The 22,089-nt window shown below is 38.8% G+C and overlaps 1 protein-coding gene across 1 annotated transcript in view; it reads left to right on the top strand.

Moving 5' to 3' along the window:
* Positions 1 to 16,501, top strand: part of FRMD3 (FERM domain containing 3) — a 144,441-nt gene extending 127,940 nt beyond the window's left edge. The window contains exons 13-14 of the mRNA XM_075526686.1: positions 48 to 169; positions 15,481 to 16,501. Coding sequence (XP_075382801.1) covers positions 48 to 169; positions 15,481 to 16,076 — 718 coding nt within the window. The 3' untranslated portion in view covers positions 16,077 to 16,501. The remainder of the gene's footprint in view (positions 1 to 47; positions 170 to 15,480) is intronic.
* The last annotated feature ends 5,588 nt before the right edge of the window (positions 16,502 to 22,089 follow it).

The raw sequence follows: 22,089 nt of genomic DNA, 5'->3' as shown, positions 1-22,089 counted from the left end.
GTTGTTTCCTTGTGAAAAAACTGACCCTGTTTTCCTTGTTCTTTTAGAACCAGCATTACCCAGAGTCGCAGCTCTCCCTCGTTGAACAAGCAACTCATAATCAACATGGAACCTCTGCAGCCCCTCCTTCCTTCTCCCTGCGAGGAGGAAGAGGTTCCTTTAGATGAAGGTGAGTCACTTCCTCGATTCCTGCCAAACACTACCAATATTTCTTATAAAAGATATTGAAAAAGGTGTGTTACTGACTCAGGGATATGGAAAAAATCTAATAATTTCCATTAGGAGTACACCATTAAGCCTCTGCATGTCATACTAAGAAATTATCACTAGCTCAAGGAACTGTGCACAAGCTTCATGCGAGATATATTGTGAGGAAAGTTACTGCCGTTAAGCTTTCTGTTTCAAAAATCTTTTATTAGATTGTCAGGTGAAAGGAACTTAACAGGAAATAAATAATTCAGCATAGCACCATTCTCCTAAATAGCAGCTGCAGTTACTCAGTAGTGAAAATTGGCGGTTTACTGCTAGTCTTGCTTCCCTTTACTTTTCCATTTCTTTCTTTCTGTTCTAATGTTAGGAAAAACTCTCTGCTAATTTAATTCCATTGACAAAAAGGGATGTTATTTGTAGGTCAGCTAGGGAAAGAGTGTCTGCTAATTTAATCCCATTGACAAAAAGGGATGTTATTGGAATATCAGTTTGAATGCATTTTATAGAACAAGGTTTTCCATGTATTTGTTTATTCCTTGATATTTTAAAGATCACATTCAACATCTATCTTTCTGATATGCAGTCATTACAAAGAATGCTATGAACATCTTAGCCAGTTTAAACGAGGATAACTGCATTCTTCCTAATAAAAAAGGAAGCCAACCAAACAAAAGCTAACAGTGGTTCTTACTTGAGATATTGTGAGCTAATTGTTTCAGTAGTTGGGAAATATGACCTCTGCTGTTGCTTTGTTGTTGTCAGTTAATGGGAAACAGAAAACAGCTGAGCAAGTATGTTCATTTTCATGCGGTACGTCCTAATTTCATTTCATAGGAGTCATATGAACGTGTTTTGTTCATTCTTTGGAGTTTCAACACTGGATGTAACAAGAAGAGGGTGAATTAGATTGTCTGTGTACTTAGCTTATTATAATGAGTAGTAGTAGCTGCATGACATGTAGCTATTTTTAACAATTGCTTGTTTACCTCTGCTGTGAAATACCTGTACCTGAGAATTCACCTTCTGGCAGCCAAGTACCAAGCGCTGTGTTCTTGCTAGGCAGTTGCCACCACTGCAGAGTAACAACAGCTTGCTGCTTGTAAGACTGCTGTGCCACACTTACAACTCTAAGCAACGAAATCCATTTTTGGAAACTGCTGACTTATCATTGCTATACACTCACCAGAGAGTGCTGGCTTGAAATGTATGAATTACGTAAGTTTGAAAGTCATGTTTCCTTTTAGTCAGAAAGATTGTTGTTACTACTACGATTTAATAGAAATACTACTTGGTGGGTTTCCTGTAGAATATGTTATGCACAGTTAAATACCACCAGCTGCTAAGTTAATAGTACTTAGCTCTTTTACAGTATTTTCCTGCAGCGAACTTGGCTGTATTATCAAATTGCAGCCAGAACTGATCCCACAGCTCTCTGACACTGACACTGGCTCTCTCCCCCACATGCACTCAATCCACTTCTCTGGATTCCCATCTTCTGCCTTGCACTAGCACTAATCACCTGAGAGTGAACTGGTAGAAGGAGTTAAAAAAAACCCCTAAAACAAAAATTTAAAAAACCCAAACAAACAGCCAAAACCCCCCTAACTGTACAATGTCCCACTACTGGCTGGCTCAACCTTTAAGTGACTCATCAGAGAGGGTCAGGCAAGGTCCTGTGTGAGGGCAAGGGCAGGAGCAGGAGGTGGGAAGAGGGAAGGCAGCTAGCCCTGGGACTGACTCCACTGCATTGGGAAACTGCTTTTAATGTGCTACAGATGTGAAACAGCCTTGGCATCTCTCTAAATGTCCAGGCCTGAGGTGGGCGTGGACACCTTGGGGTGCTTTCCAAAGGTGCTTTCCACTGTGCTGTTGAGACCACAGTGCAGCCCTGCCTTGGTCAGATGTCCCTACACTGCGTGGGTTGGCTAATGCAGCTTCCAGGACCCAGGCTTGTATTTCTGCAAGGTGCTGCTGTATGCATACAGATGTTCCAGCTGCTGATGGCCAAGACCTTCACACGGTGCTGCACTGTGCGGTGTAGATGGGCCCAAGCAACTTGTTAGCAGAGCTGGCTGTAACGGCAGTGTCAGTGTGCATACCTTGGGCAGACTCAGGAGAGTGCACAGCTTTGTCTTTTAACTGAGCAAAACTTACTTGTTCTTAATTTTAAATTGGCTTTATATATTATGAGCAAAACACGTGGCCAAAAATATGGTGACCTCAGTGTCTTGAGTAAATATCTCTGCTTCCTGAAACTTCTGGAGAGAGAAACTCTGAGTTGGCTGAGCCTGGGCGGTATGAAACGGAACTAACAGAAACTGTCAGGTGAGAGGGAAGGTTTTGTGTCAATTACTTGATAGTTGCTAGGGGACAAAGCCATTGGAGATGGTGATAGCAGAGTCTGCAGGGGATTTTGAGCAGCTTCAGCCTGCCTTGTTGTCCTTAGGATAATCCTTTCAGATGGAAAATAAACACGATGCAACCGAATATAGAAAAACAGCTAAAGCCTAGCCATTCTCCTGTATGAAATTCCATCTTACAAATCTACTCTGGCTGTCATGCTGAAGTGAAGCTGCCCCCCAAAAAAGCCCAAATTGTCCAGTGGTTTTGCACACATGTAAGAAAGGGTATGCTGACTAAACATGGTCATAAATGACCACTGTTTGTGGGAAAAAAGATACTGGATGCCCATGATATCACTGTAATAGTTACTTTAGTAGCTGACACTTATGCAAGAGGATTTGAAAACAAGTAATGGCATTTTATTTTTTTATTAGAACGGCAGGCAAAAATATCCTGAGTTTGTCTATTGGTGTCTCATTCTTCAAGAGGCAATTCTTCAGTCTGCACTTAGAGGCCATATACAGGTGTCCAATTACTAATTTAAGCACCCAGATTTGACTTGGTATTCTGACTTAAATATGCTTTTATTCCTGTTTTAAATCATAGTTATGTAAGTGACTTACCTAAGAGATTGGCCACCAGCCAATACATATTTTATCAAATTAAAAAAATAATTTCAAGTCCTTATGCGTTAGGTTTTGCAGGTCATCTCTCGGTGCTTTGTTGCTACTGCTTAAGATTCTTCAGGCTTTCACATTCCTTGTTACTGACTCTTGTTTTGCACTAATGTCCTCTCTGTCTCAGGAGGAGGACAGGGGCATGGTAGTGTAAAGATGCAACTATAAAATTACTGTCGCGCGTAGAAGGTTATCACATGGAATTAGATTTTACATGTATGAGTGTCAGATATGCTTGGGGAGATTATTTCTACCTTTTGAACCTAAAAGGCATTTTTCAAAAGGCACCTAGCTACAAAAGTTTTAAGTGTATCCAGAAGCGTGACCGCGAAATTAATCTTTGTCACAGATGGGCAGATTAGGTCCTTCTGAATGGTCCTGTTAGGTCCTTTCCATGGTCCTTGCTCCATGTGCAGTTGAACATGTTATATTTCTTTTGCTATTGCTATAGGAATTGTGTGGTTGCCTTCTTTCACCATCTGATGTGGTGAGACAGATTATTGCCTGTCCTGATCACTTGGCAATTATTTTGCAGGTAGTAGATCATTGTGTTTGGATTTCCCAGCACCAGATGCTGTCAGGGCTTCAAGTATTTGAGTACTCCAATTAAAAAAAAAAAAAAAAAAAAAAGAAAAAAAGAAAAAAAAAAAAAAAAAAAGGGCAAACCCACACCTCTGAGTCACAGGATATTAATGTGGTTTTGACAACGTGATGAAAACTTCTTTTAAGTCACTTGATACTTGTATGCTCAGGTTTCATACATGAATTACTTTCCTGGTGACATTGACTTTTGCCTTTGGAGCAACCAAAGTGAAAGTAGCATGCTTCAGTCATTCTATGGATTGATCTACCTTGTACTGTATTTTAGAAAAGAGAGCGTTGATGGCACAGACTCATTCTAAATTCCTCCTGTTTGAAATCCATGTTCCTCCATTTTTTCTTCCCCAGAGAGTTACACACTTTTAGATGTCCTCATTGTTCTTTTAAGAATTTTTTTTTCTTATGAAACTGTATGCCTGTGCACCTGATTTGTGTACAGAGAGCTCTTATCCTTTAGCAGGCTTATTTTTGTGTGTCACTCAAGTATAAGAAATACTGCATTAATGGCAATTAATTGGCAGGAATGCGATCTTTACTTTATAGTGTGGAGTCTTTGTTGCATCTTACAAGCATGTATGGGAACGAGCATGCAGCAGCTACTGCCAGTCTAGTTGTCTGTGTGTGTGAGTTCTCATCTGTGTAAGCTTTGGTTGTAGGGCAGAGGCATATGGAACTTTTGTGGGTACAGCTTAGGCAACAACACATTAAAAATTGGCCACTTATGAATAATAGTATGAATAAATACTAAAAATATGCTAGTAAAATATGAAATAATGTTAAGTATCTGTTCACATGTTATGTTTGTACAGCAAGAACACTATAACAGGTAATCTAGTCCACTTTTTTTCCCTGGGCACAGCTCAGTGTTGTTAATTTAATTTTTACTGGAAAAAAAATATTGTTTTAGTGTTAACTGTTTCTCTGGGTAGAACTAATACACAGCTTGTCAACATTCATATTTTTAAAATCATACCTGCTGTATATGAGACACAATTTATCTTAATACATCAGATAGAGAGAATCATGAAACGTCTTGTGTTGTGTAGCATCAGCTTTTCCCGTGAAATTAAGAGAAACAATACTTCTATTAGCTGATTGTACCTGATGTGTGTGTGTGTGTGGGTATGATAACAAAAATTGTAGTATGTAGTTCATCAGATTTCTTAGTGGCTTTTCTAAATAAAATAACGGTTCTATTTCTAGATTCCTGTGGTCTGCAGAGATAACTAATTTCTTCTAATACTCCATTAAACTTATTAGAGGCCAAAGTGAGCACCCTTAGGTCAGGTTGTATGTACTGGAATTTTCTACTGGGTTTTTTTTTGTAGTTTTTTATCATTGAGATGGTTCTCTCATTCATGGAATAAAGTCTGGTCATCTTAAGTTTCTCCCACTACTGTGCACTTTGTCTTGCAAGTTTCTGGGATGTCTCCCAAAAGAGTGTTCTGACCTCAGGAGATCTTGACATCACTGTGTGTATCATCATGTCTGTGTTCAACAAATTAAGTTGGATTTACAGTCCTCTAGAAACAACTTTTTTACAAGCAAACCTTTCGCTTCAAGGTAACAGTACCTAATGCTAACAACAATTAGCTCTGCCAGCTTTCCTTTGTAACTTATTTACAAATTCTCAGATTTCCAGGTGTTTACCATGCCATGTGTCTACAAAATAAGATCATTACTTTTGTTACAAACAAAACGACATTGCCCTTATCACCATAATAAGGTACCTTTAAAATCTGAAGACAGATGATATACTTCCTTTTCACAAATACATTAAAATTGTTATGCTTGAATAGAAGTTTCCTGTACACTATTTTCACTGGCTGGGGAAGGATACTAATTTGGAGCGTCTTTTATTAGTTTTAGTTTTCTAGTTTTGGGAGGGGATTGTTTATGCTTTTGTAAACCGTACTTTCTGATTTTAGGAGAAGTTATATAACCATCTGCTGTTTTATGCCTCCTGGGTCACAGGGCGTGAATGCTGAGGGTCTCTCTGCCACAGTTCCCACCAGCCATTAGCCTTTCGGCTGCGTAATATGTAGAGTAGCAATTTAGGAATGAGGGGAGTGGCAAGAGCTGCAAACCCAATTAGTTACTGAGAGCAGACCTGTTGCCTTGCTGGCTCTCTTCTGCACACAGATAGTCCTGGGCAGCTCTGCAGGACAGAAGCAGGCTCCTTGTCTGGAAAATCTTTGCTGAAAAACATCTTCCAGCCACTACGCAGGACATGCTGCCCAGGTCAGGTCATGCAAAGTCTTCTTTCTCTCAGGAGACAAAGCCTGTTCCTTACTTGCTGTGAGTTAATAGTAGAGACAGAGAATTGCTGACTCAGCTGCGATTTCAACATAAATCTCCCTTAGTTTTGTATACATGGTTTGTGGGCAGTGACTTGAAATCTTACAGTCATTCCTCTTTTGCATGAGCATGGTCACATGAATGATGCGTGTTTATGCATCGACGCGAATGTGCTCTGGTTGGAAATCGTTCACAGCCTTGTCCAGGTGACACTTGCGTCCTCGATTAGGCTTTCCTTTGCATATTGAACAAGTTGGTGCTCACTGTAAGAATTGGTGCTACCAAGACTACCTCCCCCCAGTACACTCCTTCCAGTTTATCTCCTCTCTGTGGTTTCGGTGGAGCCAGTCAGAGCTCCTTTCCCACTAGGAGAGTATGATGCTGTGCACGTGGTTGCATTCCAGTTTCCAGCTGGAGCAAGTTATCAGCAGCCAGCATATACATGTCATGCCTTTTTTAGGAGCCTGCGTATTTCTGCTGGATGGGGATGGGGAAGTGCTGAGTTTTCTGAAGCAACACTTATTTCTGATGGATATGAATGTGTCCAATAGTTGTCCACAAGTGGGAACTGGAACATATGCAAAGAGAGACACTTTTCCCAAACTTAGGAATTTTCTCTTGTTTATACACAGGCAGGTCAGCTTTGATTCTAGGCTTGAAATGAATGCATTTTCATCTCATTGTTTTGCCTTGTGACTAAGGTTTGTAAGCACAGCATATTATTTTTCCTTTTGTATCTATACATTTCCCACAAATACTTTCCAGGCAGCAGTGGGGAACTTACATCAGTGGCCAAATTGAAGCTCTTTAGAAAAATAATGGTCACAGTGTCATTTTGTTCTGTGCAAAACAGACCCTAAATGCTGGCCTTTTGTTTCAGTGCGCTATGTTTTGATGCCTTGGATATTTTTATGCTTGTGTGTGTGGTTCAGCTGTTATGCTAGCAACTGCTAACTGAGATGGATGCTGTGGAAGTTTGTATTGTACGTTATGAGGCATTTGGAAATGTTTAAAAATAACCTCTCGTTCTGTTCCCTACTGGGATATTTTTATTGGCCATGTTAGAAGCTTGTCATTTGATTCATTGAGAGCGACTTGTGTTAGTCTCTTAAAACTCGGTAGGAACTAATGAAAGGTCAAAGCTGGTATGGGTAGAGCCTTTACAAGACTTTGAGAAGAGGAATTCATAGTCAAAATGGTGAAATGTCTTGTAAAAATCCAAACCAAGAGAAGCATTCATTTGCGGATGGTTAACCACTGCAACAAGGAAGTGTGCATTCGATTACTGCGGCATGGCTCCAAGATCACAGCCAGAAGGGCTGGTAAATTTACATTTATTTTACTCAAACCTCCCTCCCCCCCCCCCCCAGCTTATTATGCTAATAGTGGTCTCTTGGAAAGGAACTGTACTGTGAATGATAAATGTTACATCGAGTACAGCAGAGAATAAGGATGAATTACTAACAGGAGCAGAGTTGCAAATGGGGAATGAATGAGATGAAACTTAAATGACATTTGTTGTAATATCTTATGTAAATTGTGTATTTATTTGTTAATTGCTAACAAATGGGTGACTGGAATTTTGCCCTTGTAGTTTTCTTGGACTGAGGGGGAGAAATACCTTGAAACTGTGATAATTTCTGACAAAACTAACTAGTTCTTAAATTAGCAGACAGGTTGGTAGCAGATTTTGAATGTCAGCTGAATACAGTAGTGGATACAGTTTAGCGTTTTACTGCAACTGAGTGGGTTGGGTTGCCAGATCATAACTTTGTTGTTTTTATTTTTCTAGATACTGAATAATTTAATATACTGAATAATAGTACTGCGGGGAGGGTGGGTGGGGAAAGGAGTCTGATTCGGATCTCTTTTTCACTACACATAACAGGAGTGCAACCCAAGGAACAAAAAGTATTCAGTATTGCTTTGGATAGCAACCAAAACAAAGGGTTTTTTTTTCTTGTTTTTATACCAGATCCCTTTGCCAAGGATAGATTGGTCCCTCTATCAATCTGTATGTCTCTGTTTCCTTGAAACAAATTTCAAAATTTATTTCCACATGCTTTCTGTGGTACTGTTTACTTTTGATATTTTTGCATATATAGGTTGACAGATTCAGTTTCCATGCGCCTGTATAAAACTATGCATTTTTATTGAATCTTCATTTCAGAAATGAGTATTTATAGAAGAATTAACTGAGAATGTTCTGGCAAAGATCAGAATATTCTCACACTTTTGGGAACTGAAAATCAGAAAGCAGTAAGCACAGCAGATACAGGAGAACTCGCTTCTTGCAGTGATTTGCCTCTGAGTAGCAACAGGTCCTAGCTGCCTTTGCTTTACGAGTTCACCACTCAGGGGAAACTATAGGGTCTGTGACAATGTACCTAACACCCTTGATTCAAAAATTAGTAGCAAAATTGAAAAAGCATTATTTTGTTTTCTTACACCTCAGAAGTTAAATGCTAGTTCCAAACAGATACAAGCCATCTTGTTGGTTTAATATGACACCAGTCTAGTAACAGATTTGTGCATTGGGGCTACCCTGGTTCTTAAAAACCTTGATTTTGCAGTACTGTTCATAGGATGTTATTCCTTTTGGTGTACACATGCATAAAACCTGTATGTCAGCATATAAAACCTGTATGTCAGCATATAAAACCTGTATATCAGCATATGAAACAAGGACTGGAGTTAGCTTGTGCAAAACTCGTGGCAGGGGACATAACTCCTTGGGAGAGCCCTGTTGCTGAGTGGGGATGCTGAAATGTCCCACTTGTCTTTTTCTCGGGTGCTAAGCTTTCACATCAGTGCCGAGCTCTTTTTGGCCTTGCTCTCTTTGGCTTGGTGCTAGACACTGAGCCGCCGCAGTCCCTTCAGCAGCTCCTCCCCTTTCTCTCAGCTGCTGGCAGATGTATCTTGCCTTCTCATTCCTGCTCCCATGATACACAGTCCTCTCTCCCTGCTACGCCCCTCAGCCTTTTCACTGCTTAATCCTGCTTCTGGAAAAGGGTCAGCAGTGCTGGGGTGGGCTCCTTCCAGGCCAGAGGGAGGTTAGAGACAGGCACCCCAGAACGCCCGCTGTGCTGCATGCTCTGTTGTGCTTCTATCTCTGTGCTTTGGGTGCGCTTGGCGGGGTGTGAAAAGCAGAGTGGTGATCTCCAGTGGCTGCACTAGCTGTGACATTAGTTGGACACTGTGGCACAGAGCGCAGTTGGGAGGCCAGCTGTAACGCTGCAGAGTCACAGTGCTTGCAGCTGATGGAGCTGGCAGCTCTGACAGGGCTTTGCTCCCTTCTAGAAGTTCCCGGGAATGTCCAGCAGGAAAGCCAGGTCACTGCCTAAAAAGGAGTTACTATAAACTGCCATGGATTTACTCTCCTTGCAAAGCTAGAACAGGTGTCTTCTATGGGCACGGGATGTGGGTAAGGCAGGGATCTATGGCCTCCTACTTCTGAGGGCTGGACATCTGGCCGTGATGCAGATCCTGCTTTGATATAGATCCTGTGTAGAGGAACGTTTGAGTTTAGTGCAATTCTAGATTCCCTTTCCTACATTTTCTTTGTGACATCCATGCACTTTGCTCATGTGAGAAACTCAAGCTCTCCTTCCCTCTGAAAGGTCATTCTATTCATAGTACAAATAAATTTTGTCCACATTGAAAATAAGCAAAGGAATACACAATATTTCTAGAGGAAGTAGTGAAAGGGATAGGAAGGAACTGTCCTAATAGCAGTCTGGCTGGACTTATTGTTTACACGTCTATATGAAGTATTCCCAGCACAGCTCTTTCTGGACTGTATCTGATTTTTCAGTTCTCTGTTTAAAAGAAGGAAATCTTCACACTTGTTCCTTTCTCCACTATACCAAGCCTTTACAGATGTGTAATTGTGTTTGCATGTCTGGTAGATAAAGCTGTGTGCAGTACCTCCGGCCACCAGACAATGTGTGAACTGGATTTTTTTAATACATTTAGAAGGATACATTTTTCTGGGGTGCTGTATTTCCAGCAACTGCAGCTTCTTAAGAATCGTGGAGCTGGGGCTGCCCTTCCTCCTGCTAATCCTCAGCTGCTGATTTTGGCCCCTTTAGAAACACTAGCAGCTGATGACGTTTATGTCAGACCTCTTGCACATTCATGTTCCTAGCAGATGACCACTGCAAACTTATGTTTTATTCAGCTGTTCATGTTCCTATCTGCTGTAGCAAGGTAGAGGTTGGGAGCAATCCCAGTATTTTGTGAAAGGGAAGTACTGAGTTTTGGCTAGCGTAATGAGATCTCTCTGGCTCTGTAAAATTCGTCCAGCTGCCAGAAAAGTGTAGCAAATTTTTGCTATAGATATATAAGAAATAAAATTGAGCTTATTTACTTGATATTCCAGTAATACGTATTAAAAGATTCTGATGTACAGAACATAAATTGCTGGTAAAAATATAAAATGAAGACTGGAAGGAAGAAGTCTTCCCAAATGCAATTTAATATTCAAGCCATAGTCCTTTAAATCTAAACACAGTATAAATTTTAACTAAAGAAACAGTAGAGTTTTCAAAATCTAGCCCCAAAAATTATACAAAATTGTAGCCTTATCAGGGTAGCAGCAAAAGAATTGTTATGTATGAATAGGAGCAAAGGATTTGCAGCCGTGTTGTAGAGTAATTAAAGGATATTGGCTTTAGCCTTGCTTTAGCTTTTGTATTCTCTTTTTCCATTGCAAGACCTTGAGGATTTTTTTCTTTTAACCTGGTTTTATTACTTCAGATAACTGTCTCTCTTGAAAGCTATCCAAAAAGTGAAAAACTGAAAAACTGTATCTGAAAAATGTGGACCTTTCTTAAATTTGTGTCACTGGAATATTTTTGTACTGTAGAGTGATTCTGAATGTCGGTGCTATAATGTGATATTCTTATGCCTGCACAAGCATTGTAAATGATATGTGCCATAATGACACTACACTTGTGTCTTTTGACACCATCAAAATCTGAGTGGCCCTATATACTTATCTGTGTATTGCAATATGATTGGAACTTTGCTGTGGGCTTACACTGACCATGGTTAATAGCTAATTGTTTCCTCAATCCTTGACTTGAGAAATGCTGTAGTGTTACAGGGAATGTGAAGGAATCAAAAGAACAGCTTTATATATTTGATTTTTTAAATATCAAATGAGCTTGCCACAGCAGCAGTTAATGCCTGTTCAGAATTTTCAATTTTTTATATTAAAATATTATTTATTTGCACTTGTATTTGGCTGATGTAAAAATGCAGTTACTTTGATGTAATATGTTTTAACAACACGTAAACTAGTTGAAAAGTCTTTTTTATGTTTTGAACTTTTTTTTTTTTTGCTTTGATGCTATAGAATAGGATGTAATTTTTGTACTACCATATTAGGAAAAGAGTATAGTTAGGATGGATTGGCAGTAGTAATTGTTTGAGTTTCATGTGTGCCTTCCTCTGATTGTGTTGCTTTGAAGTTATCTGCTCAAACTAAATAGTGGACTGTAAAGTTGATGTATGCTTCAGAACTGTGACCCATTCCAATTTTAATACAACCCCTTCAGAAAAAAAACCTGATCTGAAAATGTTCTTCTTCTGCCTTCTGTCTACAGGTTAATCACAAAGTCAGAAGTTTGCCAGTTATTTGAGAAAAATACAGTTTTAATGAAAGTTAATACGATCTTTCTTGTTTATCTTCACTATGTATGTTATGCACGCTGCAATTTACTCTGGGGAAGGAGAGAAGGCTCAAGAATCATAAATTGATGTGACCTTTCTTTGCAGTAGCTGCAGCTGTCCTCTCTATGATGAGAAACATGATGAAGATAAATTACTGACCTTGCATCTAAGCAGGTATAGAGAGGCCTATGGCCAGGATTCTCAAATTTGGGAGGTTAAAATTAGGTCCTTTAATCCATATTGAGGTGCCAAAGTAAGTGGCTCAACTTACCTTCTACTCCTATTAAGAGCAAGTGAAAAAGCCCATTGGAAAATCAAATTGTAGTACTTGTGTATCTAAAGATATGTGTTGGACTTCAGAGTTTAAAAATTTTGGCTTTTATGTTTTAAGATACCATGAGTGCACTCTCAAATGACTCCGAGTATGGTTTGATGATCCAGCATTACCTAGTGTTACAGTATGCTTAGGAGAAAGATCCCCCCAAATCTGTTCTTACGTCTTAATGTTCATATACTGTTGTGTCTAATTTCATTCAGTTTGTATCCTCCTCTTGATGACTGTGGCAAGTGTATTTGTTAATGCAAAGACTGGTGTAGACTGGTGTAGACAGTAAGTTCCAGCACAAAACATGTTTCATGCTGAAATGTGACGAATTTCTAAAATGGCTGTGATAGGAGAGGACAGAGTAGTTGAGGCAAGGAATTATTAGCTAGGTAGTCAAATTAAACTAATGAGGAGATGTCTGCATTTTCTTTATTGAGGACAAGATTTCATTTCAGCTATGCAGAGCTGCTGGCTAGGTGCTGGTCAGGGAAGCACCCCTGCTCTCTCTCCGTCCCCGGTAATGTGCTGCACTCATGAGACATCTGACAAGCCAGTTCAGGAAGAAAAACCATCAGAGAACTAACCCAGGAAGAAAAACAGTTATTTTCCTAGGTTAGCTTTACAAGCTGGCTCGCTCAGGGATGAAATGAGAGGAAGCAGAAATGGTCTTTTTGGTTGATTTAGCCAGAACGTGAAACCTCACCTGGAGGCATGGCCAGCTTAACTCCTAGAGAGCAGGAAAAGATAACAAATTACAGGGGGAGAGATCTGTCTGGGCCATTTTGAAGACTTAAAAGGGGAAATGACTTTTAATAGCTAACGTGGTCTACTGAAGGGGGGGATGCTTCCTGAGGATGGTGTTCTGTAATGAAGAGGTTTTCTGTAATGAATATAACATGACACATAAAAGCATGCACTAAGAAGGGGATCCAGAAAGTTGTCTTGTCAGGTAAGGAGCAAGCTGGCTTGTTCAAGGAGTAATTTAATGTAAGTAGGTTTAAAGTGCAGGTTTCTGTCATTTCTTCTATCTTTTAGAATTATTTGTAATATGTTGTATATTTTATGTTGCATTTATTGGCATTTCCTCCCAACTGCAAATACTGAGTATTTCGGGCTCTGGCAGAAATGTGTTCATGTGCCTGTGTCTGGCTCAGGGCAGGTCTACTGCTGAGTGACCTGGTAGTGCACAAATCTGCTATCAGTTATGAAACTGAGATTTTTGTGGATATGTCCTGTCCTGAGCATGGTCGTCATGGAAGATATAAAGGGGGAGGGAGAAATGGAAAATAGAGATTGTAAGACCTTGTCATTCAAGAAATGCAAAATTTGTAACAGTGAGAAAGTCTAGGATAAGGTAAGTATCACCAGCTTTGCTGAAATGTAGTTATGCCTACTGCTAGTTTAATGATCAGTAGCCAATGGCATAAGAATATTCTTTTGCTATCTAGCCAAATAGAGGGAAAGTAGGTTTCAGAAACAAAGTTAATAATTTCAGTACAGTGAATAGTATCTACAGTTCTTAGGACTAATAATGTAAAAAAAAAAATCAGTGACATTTTCAAGAAAAAAATGTGAAAAGGCTTCTGATCTCAAAAAGAAATTCTTTGCAGAATTTTGGTCAATTATAGTTGAGTTACTATTTAAAATTGTAGTTTAGGATTGTGATCCAAAATGCGTCTAAGCTGTGTATCTTCCTATATCATAGATGTCTTTATGATCGGGATTTTTGCTTTTCAATTTTTGTCCTGTTTACAGAGCAGTGATGCATCTCTTCCTTATAGCATGGTTCAGGTCATGCTTTATTTCCCTCACCTCAAAATGACCATAATGGGCCTTTTGTTTAGTTTGGGTTTTTTATATGTTTGCTATCCTTTAATAGAAAACTTTAATAGAGCTTGCTGAGACCCTTTTACTTCACACTGAAAACCATTACATTTCTAGTGTAATTAGCACTGGAGGCGTACTGCTTTTCTGATTACTTGTTTTTCTGTAATAATACATTTTATTTTATACCACGTTGTTTTAAAGTCTCTGAACCTTAATCTTTATTGCACTAAAACTGGCATGAACCTTTGATGATGTCAGTTTGCTAGCTTTTACAGAGATCTTTTGCTGAAATCAAAGAATTGGGCTAATTTGAATTATAAATAGTACTTTGATATGAATTTCCTGAGTTACTTGTTGGACGAGTCATGTAACCTTGTATTGGTTTTACCTGCTATATCCTTATCTATGTGTTGCATCTGGATTAGTCATTAGTGAAGAATAGAGAGATGCTTAACATCACAAAACGAGAAGTACTAAGTGTTATTATATATTACTGTTGCACATGATAGTGTGTATGGTTTGTTCCTTTTGAACATAGATGGCATCTGATGATGGTAATGAGTGTTGGACACGGGACAAATTTAAAACTGTTTTCCTATCGCTTTGTCTGACTCTGTGCCCGACTCTCCTCCCTTCCACTCCTGCAACTGAACTAACAGCAGTCACTGCAGTGTTGATGTAGCTGCAAAATGGCTAGACTTTTTTGCAGACTTACTGCTGTTAGTGTTAGACTGGAAAAAGGGTAGTAAGTTTTGAGAGGAGAGAGCTTGGGCAGAGAGTGGGGTCATAAGTAACAAGCATACCGGTAAGGCTAAGAAAGACTCCTCTGTAAGAGGGAGAGAGAAATTTAAAGGAGGGGGAGAAAAGAGACTGAGTATGAAGAGTAAAAGGATGACTGGAAGAAAAAATTAGACACGAGGAGAGGGAGCTTTTTAAAGAGATGAGGCATTTTCATTCCATTTCAATGATACCTAATCCTCATACTGTGTTTCAACCTTCCTCTCCTTTTATCCTTTCTACTGTTAATATGAATTTATAATGATAATCTATTGTCTCTTTTTAATGTCATGCTCTATTAAAAATTCCCAACCTCAGCCCTTATCTTATCACTTTCTCCTTATTCTTCTCAAAGAAATAGAGGTGGGTGGTTGTTGTTGTTATTATCATACACCAAATAGCACCAATTCACATATGTACTAGGTATTCATTTATATCAGAAGTCTGATTGCCAGTAGAGAATGAGCTGTTCTGTTTTCTGTTTTGCATTACACCATTGTTAGTGGTAGCTGTGTCAGACAAAGTCAAGCAGATCTGGTGTAGTGCAGTGTTGTAAAAGATGTTGCCCTCCTGTGGAACTTTTTGAAAAGCTTCTCCAGGTTTTGCTAATTGTGTATGGTCTAGCTTCAATATGCAAAATGATTGCAGAATCTTCTTTCCAACCTCTATTAGATACTATTGGAAGATTGAGTTTTGCCACCAGGAAGGCAGAAATTTAAGATCACTGTTTTCATCTCCTTTTTTCAGGTATCGAACTGCCAAAGGAAGATGAGATTTCAGTACCTGTGATTTCAAGCTCCCCAGTTAAGGACACTGGGGAGAATGTTGATCTTGCCATTGAACAGGAAGAGAAGATGAAAGAGGAACCTTTAACCATCTCAGAATTGGTATACAATCCTAGTGCCAGCTTGCTGCCCACCCCTGTTGATGATGAGATTGACATGCTCTTTGATACCTGTCCAAGAGTAGAGAATGAGAAAGATGATACAGATTCATTTGAGGAACTGGAAGCAGATGAAAATGCATTTTTGATTGCAGAGGAGGAAGAATTGAAAGAAGCTCGGAGAGCACTTAGGTGGAGCTATGACTTTCTAATGGGCAACATAGAGGTGAATGCCTTTGTGAAGAGTTTCTCCAGACTTCTCCTTGTAGGCCTTGGACTGTTGTTGTTTGTGTTCCCTCTTCTCCTTGTTCTCTTGGAGTCGGACCTTCAAATCGCTTTTCTCCATGAAATCCGTCAGACGCCGGAGTTTCAGCAGTTTCATATTGAATATTACTGCCCTCTTAGGCAGTGGGTGGCTTGCAAAATAAACTTCATTCATGACATGCTGGGCAGCTTTTAAATTTTAAATAAATATAATACAACTAAGGGCTATATTCAAAATTTCAGTTAGTGCCAGCTTTCCGTAATGCCCCTGGGGCCATCAGTCAGTAGCTGTCTTCATATCCAGTTCATTACAGACTCTCCAGGTTCTTAAGTTCCCTTTACATATTTAAATTGCCCATTTAGTTACAGGCTTATACAGTCACCTTTCAGTAACCAAAAAGAAGCTTTATTTTAATTGCATTTCAGACTTCCTGCTCATCTATTACATCATATAAGACGGGGCCACAATTAAGTTTCATTGTCCTTAACCTTTCAATCCATGACACTAAATCCAATGAAACTGAAAGCAAAACTTTTTTGAATATACTCCTTAGTTCAGCAATCTCTTCTAACCAATGCCTATACAAGCAATGTTTATGCTGGTTTTTTGTTTTTGGTTTGTTTTTCTGTTTGTTTGGTTTTTTACATTTTTATGTGTTTAAAATATTTTGGTAAATTTTTAGCAACAGACAACTTCTGATGTTATTTAAATGTACAAATTGGTAAGAATAATGCACAAGGGCATGTAGGGTGTTTTTAGTGTTTTAGCAATGATTCGTTTTTAAACTACTGGCTGGAGAATGAATGAATTTAATATAGCTCTATACAGAGGGACTGTGGTTTGGGAAATACATAGAAAGTTCACTCAAGTTCAGTAGGGGCTGCCTGGGGGAGATGCAAGGACACCAAGTACGCAGAATAATTTCTGAAAGGCACAGTTGTAAAGCTTGGGGAAGTGAGCAGAACTGAAAGTAATGATCCTTCCTCTTACCTGTGAGGTTGTCTTACATTTTATCAGTGCTGTGAAAGTCTCTACAAGATAGTCCAAGTATGTATTGGAAGAGTGAGTCTTCAGTCTCAATGTAGATTATTGTACATAACATGGAAGAAGATAATAGTAAGTAGCAAAAAAAAAAAAAATAAATAAAAAAGAAAAAAAAGCCAAAACCCTAGCTAAATCAGTAGGTGAGTGACCTACTTTTAAAAATGATAGAGAAGAAAAATGTATTCCTTTTAAAAAGCAAAGCATTAGGCTGTACAGTTGACATAAAAGTATTCTACTGACTCACAGTTAAAGGCTTAAACACTTTAATAGGTGCATCTTCATCCTTGATGCCCATTATTACTAATCTCTAAGACAACGTATTTTCTGTGCATACTAATATGCTTCCTTTCACATATAGCAGCATACTTACCCTCTTTCCCTGTTATTACGAGCCCAGTTACATGATCTAATGCTGTTTCGTGTAACATGGATTTGTCTATCTAAAGGTATTCCAATATAGCTTAGAGAATATACTTAAGTAAAATCTTGTCAGTGCTGAGAACATTTGAAGGCCCTCAAATGTACCACAGAGGTTGTATTTAAGAGGAAAAAGTTTTTATTCTCCCTCCATTCCCAGATCTTAGTGCAGGCGTATTTCGTATTTAAACTAGGGAACTCTGATTTTGGCCTCAGAGTCTTTCTCCTGCTTAGAGATTTATGACTTGGAGATATATTTGAGGCTGTTTTATTAGATGTGCATTTAACACATTGTAACCACATCTCTAATTCCTACTGAATAAATTCCTTTAGTTTCGATATCACAGAATTGGTTTTGCCTGGTTTTCTCATGTAAGCCTTTGTAAATGTCTAGTTCGAAAATGGCAATTTCCTTAGAGGATTTCTCCTTCCCTTCTAATCTTCTCCAGTTTTTAAAGGACAAAACAGTTACAAGGCTTAGGAGTTCCTTTTCTCAGTTGAAAACTTTTGTATTGCTATTCATTTCCCAACCAACAAAGGCTAAATTAAACAACGGCCTTTTTTCTCTTGTCTTTGTTTGTCCTTTCAATCTGTTCCCCAGAAGAACGATTATTGATTAGTTACTTGATATGTTACTTGTGCTACTTGCAGCTAAATGATCCTTTCCCATGAGGTAATAACAATTCAGCCTAATAGAAATGGAGAGTGAACTAAAGTAGACATTTAGCCTTAACGGGAAATTATTCACTTGCATTGTTTCTAAACAAAGGTGTCAGAAAAGGTGTTTCGTGTGGTGAAGGCTGTGAGAGCTGGCATCCTGCTGGACTATGGAGACATGGTTCCATACAGGCTCCTATATAAGTCTGATAATTATTTAAAAAAAAAAAAGTAAGTTAGATCCTATGCTCAAAAATATAGTCTTGTCCCTGTAAATTACAGCACTCCATAAGTAGGAGTATTGTTATGCTTCATTTAACTCTATCAGAAAATAGCTGAGTTGCATGAGAACATAATCTCAGAAAATGTGCAGTGCAGTGAGGTTTTATGTAGGGTTAAATGCAAGTGTGTGTGTGCACATGTGCCTGCCTTTACTAACCATGTGCATACATTCAGGCCTGGCCTTTTAAAATTCTTCCCTTCCTTTCTGATATTCTCTGGTCTATCAAAGTAATTTAACTGAAAGTCATGAGAGTCCTACAACTTAAAGGCCAGGACCACGTAATACACACAGAAGGATATGGTTGGGCATATTCAGACAGAGTAGCAGTCTAGTATTTTATTGATGAGGATGACAGACTTGGATTGTGGAGCATCTATAGGTACAGTATTGTGTATTTCTGTCTGTGCTTGGATTCTATTGTAAAATGTTATGTACTTGAAATCTATTTTGTGGTTTGTCTAACATTTATAAACACAACTCTGGGAAGAATTAAAAATGGTTTTATTTCATGGAGACTAAGGGGAAAATATACCTGTAACTCGAGCCTTATCTTTGTACAGTGAATTTCACATTTCTATATGTCAACATCCTGATTGTTTTGTATGTTGATATGATGGCAGGAATCCCTAATAAAAATACACTGGAGAAAAGCTTTCTGCAGTTATGACAGTTCTTATGGTGAAAGGTGTTTTGTAAATAAGAGTTTTTGTTGAGAATTAGTCAGTACATGATATAGTACAGATTTCTTAGGACTCTTACAAATTTTTTTTACATACTTTTTTTTTTTATTCATCAGCTGGAGAGACACTAAGAAAGTGCTTTAAAGTAAGATGTTACTAACATGGCTTCAGATGCACTAACCAAGGGCCTAATGGTTTGCCCAGTTACCACGTAAGAGTTAGTCACAGTCTTGAATTTGCCCTGAAATAAAATTACTACACGCAGAACACAAATTGAGAAGTCTGGTTTTAAAGTCAGGACCTGGCTGTAGGAACCTTTTGGTAGGCAGATCTGGCTAGAGTGTTCTGCAAGCAAAGCTGTGCAGCTTTTGGATGGAGCTTGCTTACATGAAGTTGGTTTGGAGCTCAGAGAGTACAAAAGCATCTGGTAAGAAACATACAGTCTGCAAAGAGGCAATTGAACATCATTTTGGGGAGCTAAGTCAGAGAAACCAAGGCTACTTCTTGAGCACATAAAACATTTAGATGCAGACATGTCTGTACTGTATAGAAAGTGTCAAAATCTAAATGGACTCTGGCAACTTGAAATGTAAAGGGCCAGGACTATGTAGTACAGGTAGACCTATTTATTCAGTTAAAATGGTGTAGGTTATAATGCTGCCTTCAAAAGGGGTTGCGTTCCTTCTTTAATATAAGAATACAGCATATCCTCCTCAACATTGTTTGCATTCTAACTACTTACCACAATTTATGAAAATAGTATGTGTACTTTGGGTAGAAATTCAGCATTTGTCATAAATTCTTTCTGAATAATGACACACAAAATTTCTCTAAAATTACAACTCACTGGAATGTCATGCCAAATGTGCATTTGAAGAAGTCAGGCTGCATCAATCAGTGCTAATGGTTGCGGTAGGTAACTGCTAGAACTTGACAACAGCCATGTTGGCTAAACTGGAGATCACAAGCACTGGAATGCAAGAAACTTCATCTGGAAGTCAAGGTACATTTCTCAACTTTTTGTTTTGTTGGTTTTTTGTTTAAATTCCAAAGGAAGTAATTGTCTCTTCTGTTTGTATGGATTTTCTGTAGGTTTTCTTACAGCTGTGGTTTATATGGAAAAAAGTCTCTGAGACACCTTGTGAAGATCTCTACCATTATGGCTGTTAAATGCCATGCTACAAGACTTTGATCCCGTAGTCTTATGTCTTTCGAATCCTTCATCAGCCTTATCCTCAGAAATTTGTAGGAGCTGCTCTGGCGTTTTGAAGCTGTCTTGCTTGCAGTTGCTTTCTTTTAATGCGGGTTATTGCTGTTCATCTCAGCCAGATGAACTCCCTGCTGGAATTCCATCTTACGCTGTTACAAAGGTTCACAGCTTGCCCTCTACAGGTCTTGTAGCTCCCTCCTAGAAAACTTGGTCACTACGTGTCCCTGTGAAGTGATGCTTAATGATGTAGTGGGAATTTAAAGCTGTGGCATAACTTTTATCACAAAAGTTTTACTGCTATACCCAACCACAGCTCACTGCTTTTGCATTACAATGAAGAACAATAAGGCATTAATTTCCACTTCACAATCATGTAGTGGAGGAGTACAAAAAATAGTTAAAAAAAATAAAAATGAAACATGAGCATGAAAAATTACCTTCTCTATTTATTTCATTCTGACTTTTCCCATGCTTGCTTTTAATTTCAATGCAGATGTGTTTGCTGAGCTCACAAAACGGCAGATACTTCAGAGAAGCAAAGTGGCCCCTAGAATCTTCATCAGTGTCCTGATGAACAAATACCACCTACTAATTGCTAGTCACAAAAGATGAAGAGAACAGAATTGGTTTAAATGGGCTAGAAATTGAGGTGAAATAGGTTACATTTCTTTGACTGAAGAATAATTAGCTATATTGATTGAATAGGGCACGTATTAACTGGAAAGAGCTGTAGACAGAACATGGAAAGCCTCTCAATTGCAATCCTATATACCCTATTTAGACTCTGTAATGAAAAGATCTACTAAATGGTATGCCTTCTGAAAAAACTGGTTTTAAAACCACTTTAAAATATTTTCTGATTTTCAGTATTATGCACAGGAATACTTTCCAAAAGAGAAGTTTTGAGAGGGCTGCAGGTATTTTTAAATTAACTTCTAGTGCAATGAACCGGACAATAAAAAATAAATTGTCACCTAATGTGCCCACTGCTTTTCTCAGATGAAATCTTCAGATTCCTCTTCTCACAGATAGAGCTGGCTGGACATAATGAGATACACTTCAGGTACAGGGAAAAAAGGACTTCTGCAAAGCCAAATCCAAAAAGCATCTGAGCACAAAGTTTGCTTAAATCTTGTTCTTGGGATCTAAGTCAACAGCTCTAATCCTCACTCTGCAGGTATATAACCACTGGAATGCAAAACTCAGTAGCACAGCAGCTCATGATTTCTTCATGATGCCCACCATTCCTTTACTGGTTTTGCCTAGCTGATGGCATGTGCCATTTCAGTCTGAGATCCTGGTATGCCTACAGGGAACTGTAACAACAAAGGTGATGTACGAAGATGTCTGCGCTGTAGTAAACTGGCATAAAAACAAAATAAATGTCAACTGCTGGTGAAAAATAGATTGAATCGGCTTTGCTTCATAGCTGCCTACCTGTACTTGTTATTTCAACCTACTGCTTTTTTGGAATAAAACTACCGTTAAGCCAGAATAGCTGAGTTGTATTTTCTTTGGACAGCCCACCAAGGATATTACTAACTCTATTACCTTTGAGACCGTTATTCTATCCTCACAATTTTCTCCATCTCGGATGGGAAGTCCTCTTCCCTCCCGCTCTGTCCCCCCTTGCTTTCCCCAAAAGTTATTTTGGCACCTCAGAAATGAGATAAAGCAACATGTCTCTAAAGAACATGATGTAGTATGGGTACACAGAGAAAGGACTAATCTTTTCTTTTAATGTGTGAGCAGTGCCTTTGTCATTACAATAGCATAGCTGGCATGTTTGTGTGGGAAGGGAGCTCAGAGGCTGGAAACAAAGAGTTTCTAATGCCAGCCATGTACTCATGACTTCCTCCTTCGTGTATATTGCCCTTCTGATCAAAGCCTCCTTTGCTGTTCTGATTTAGGCAACTA

The sequence above is a fragment of the Mycteria americana genome, chromosome Z (assembly GCF_035582795.1).
Source record: "Mycteria americana isolate JAX WOST 10 ecotype Jacksonville Zoo and Gardens chromosome Z, USCA_MyAme_1.0, whole genome shotgun sequence".
Lineage (NCBI taxonomy): Eukaryota > Metazoa > Chordata > Aves > Ciconiiformes > Ciconiidae > Mycteria > Mycteria americana.
The sequence above is the reverse complement of the archived record's forward strand: the minus strand, read 5'-3'. Positions and strand labels throughout refer to the sequence as shown.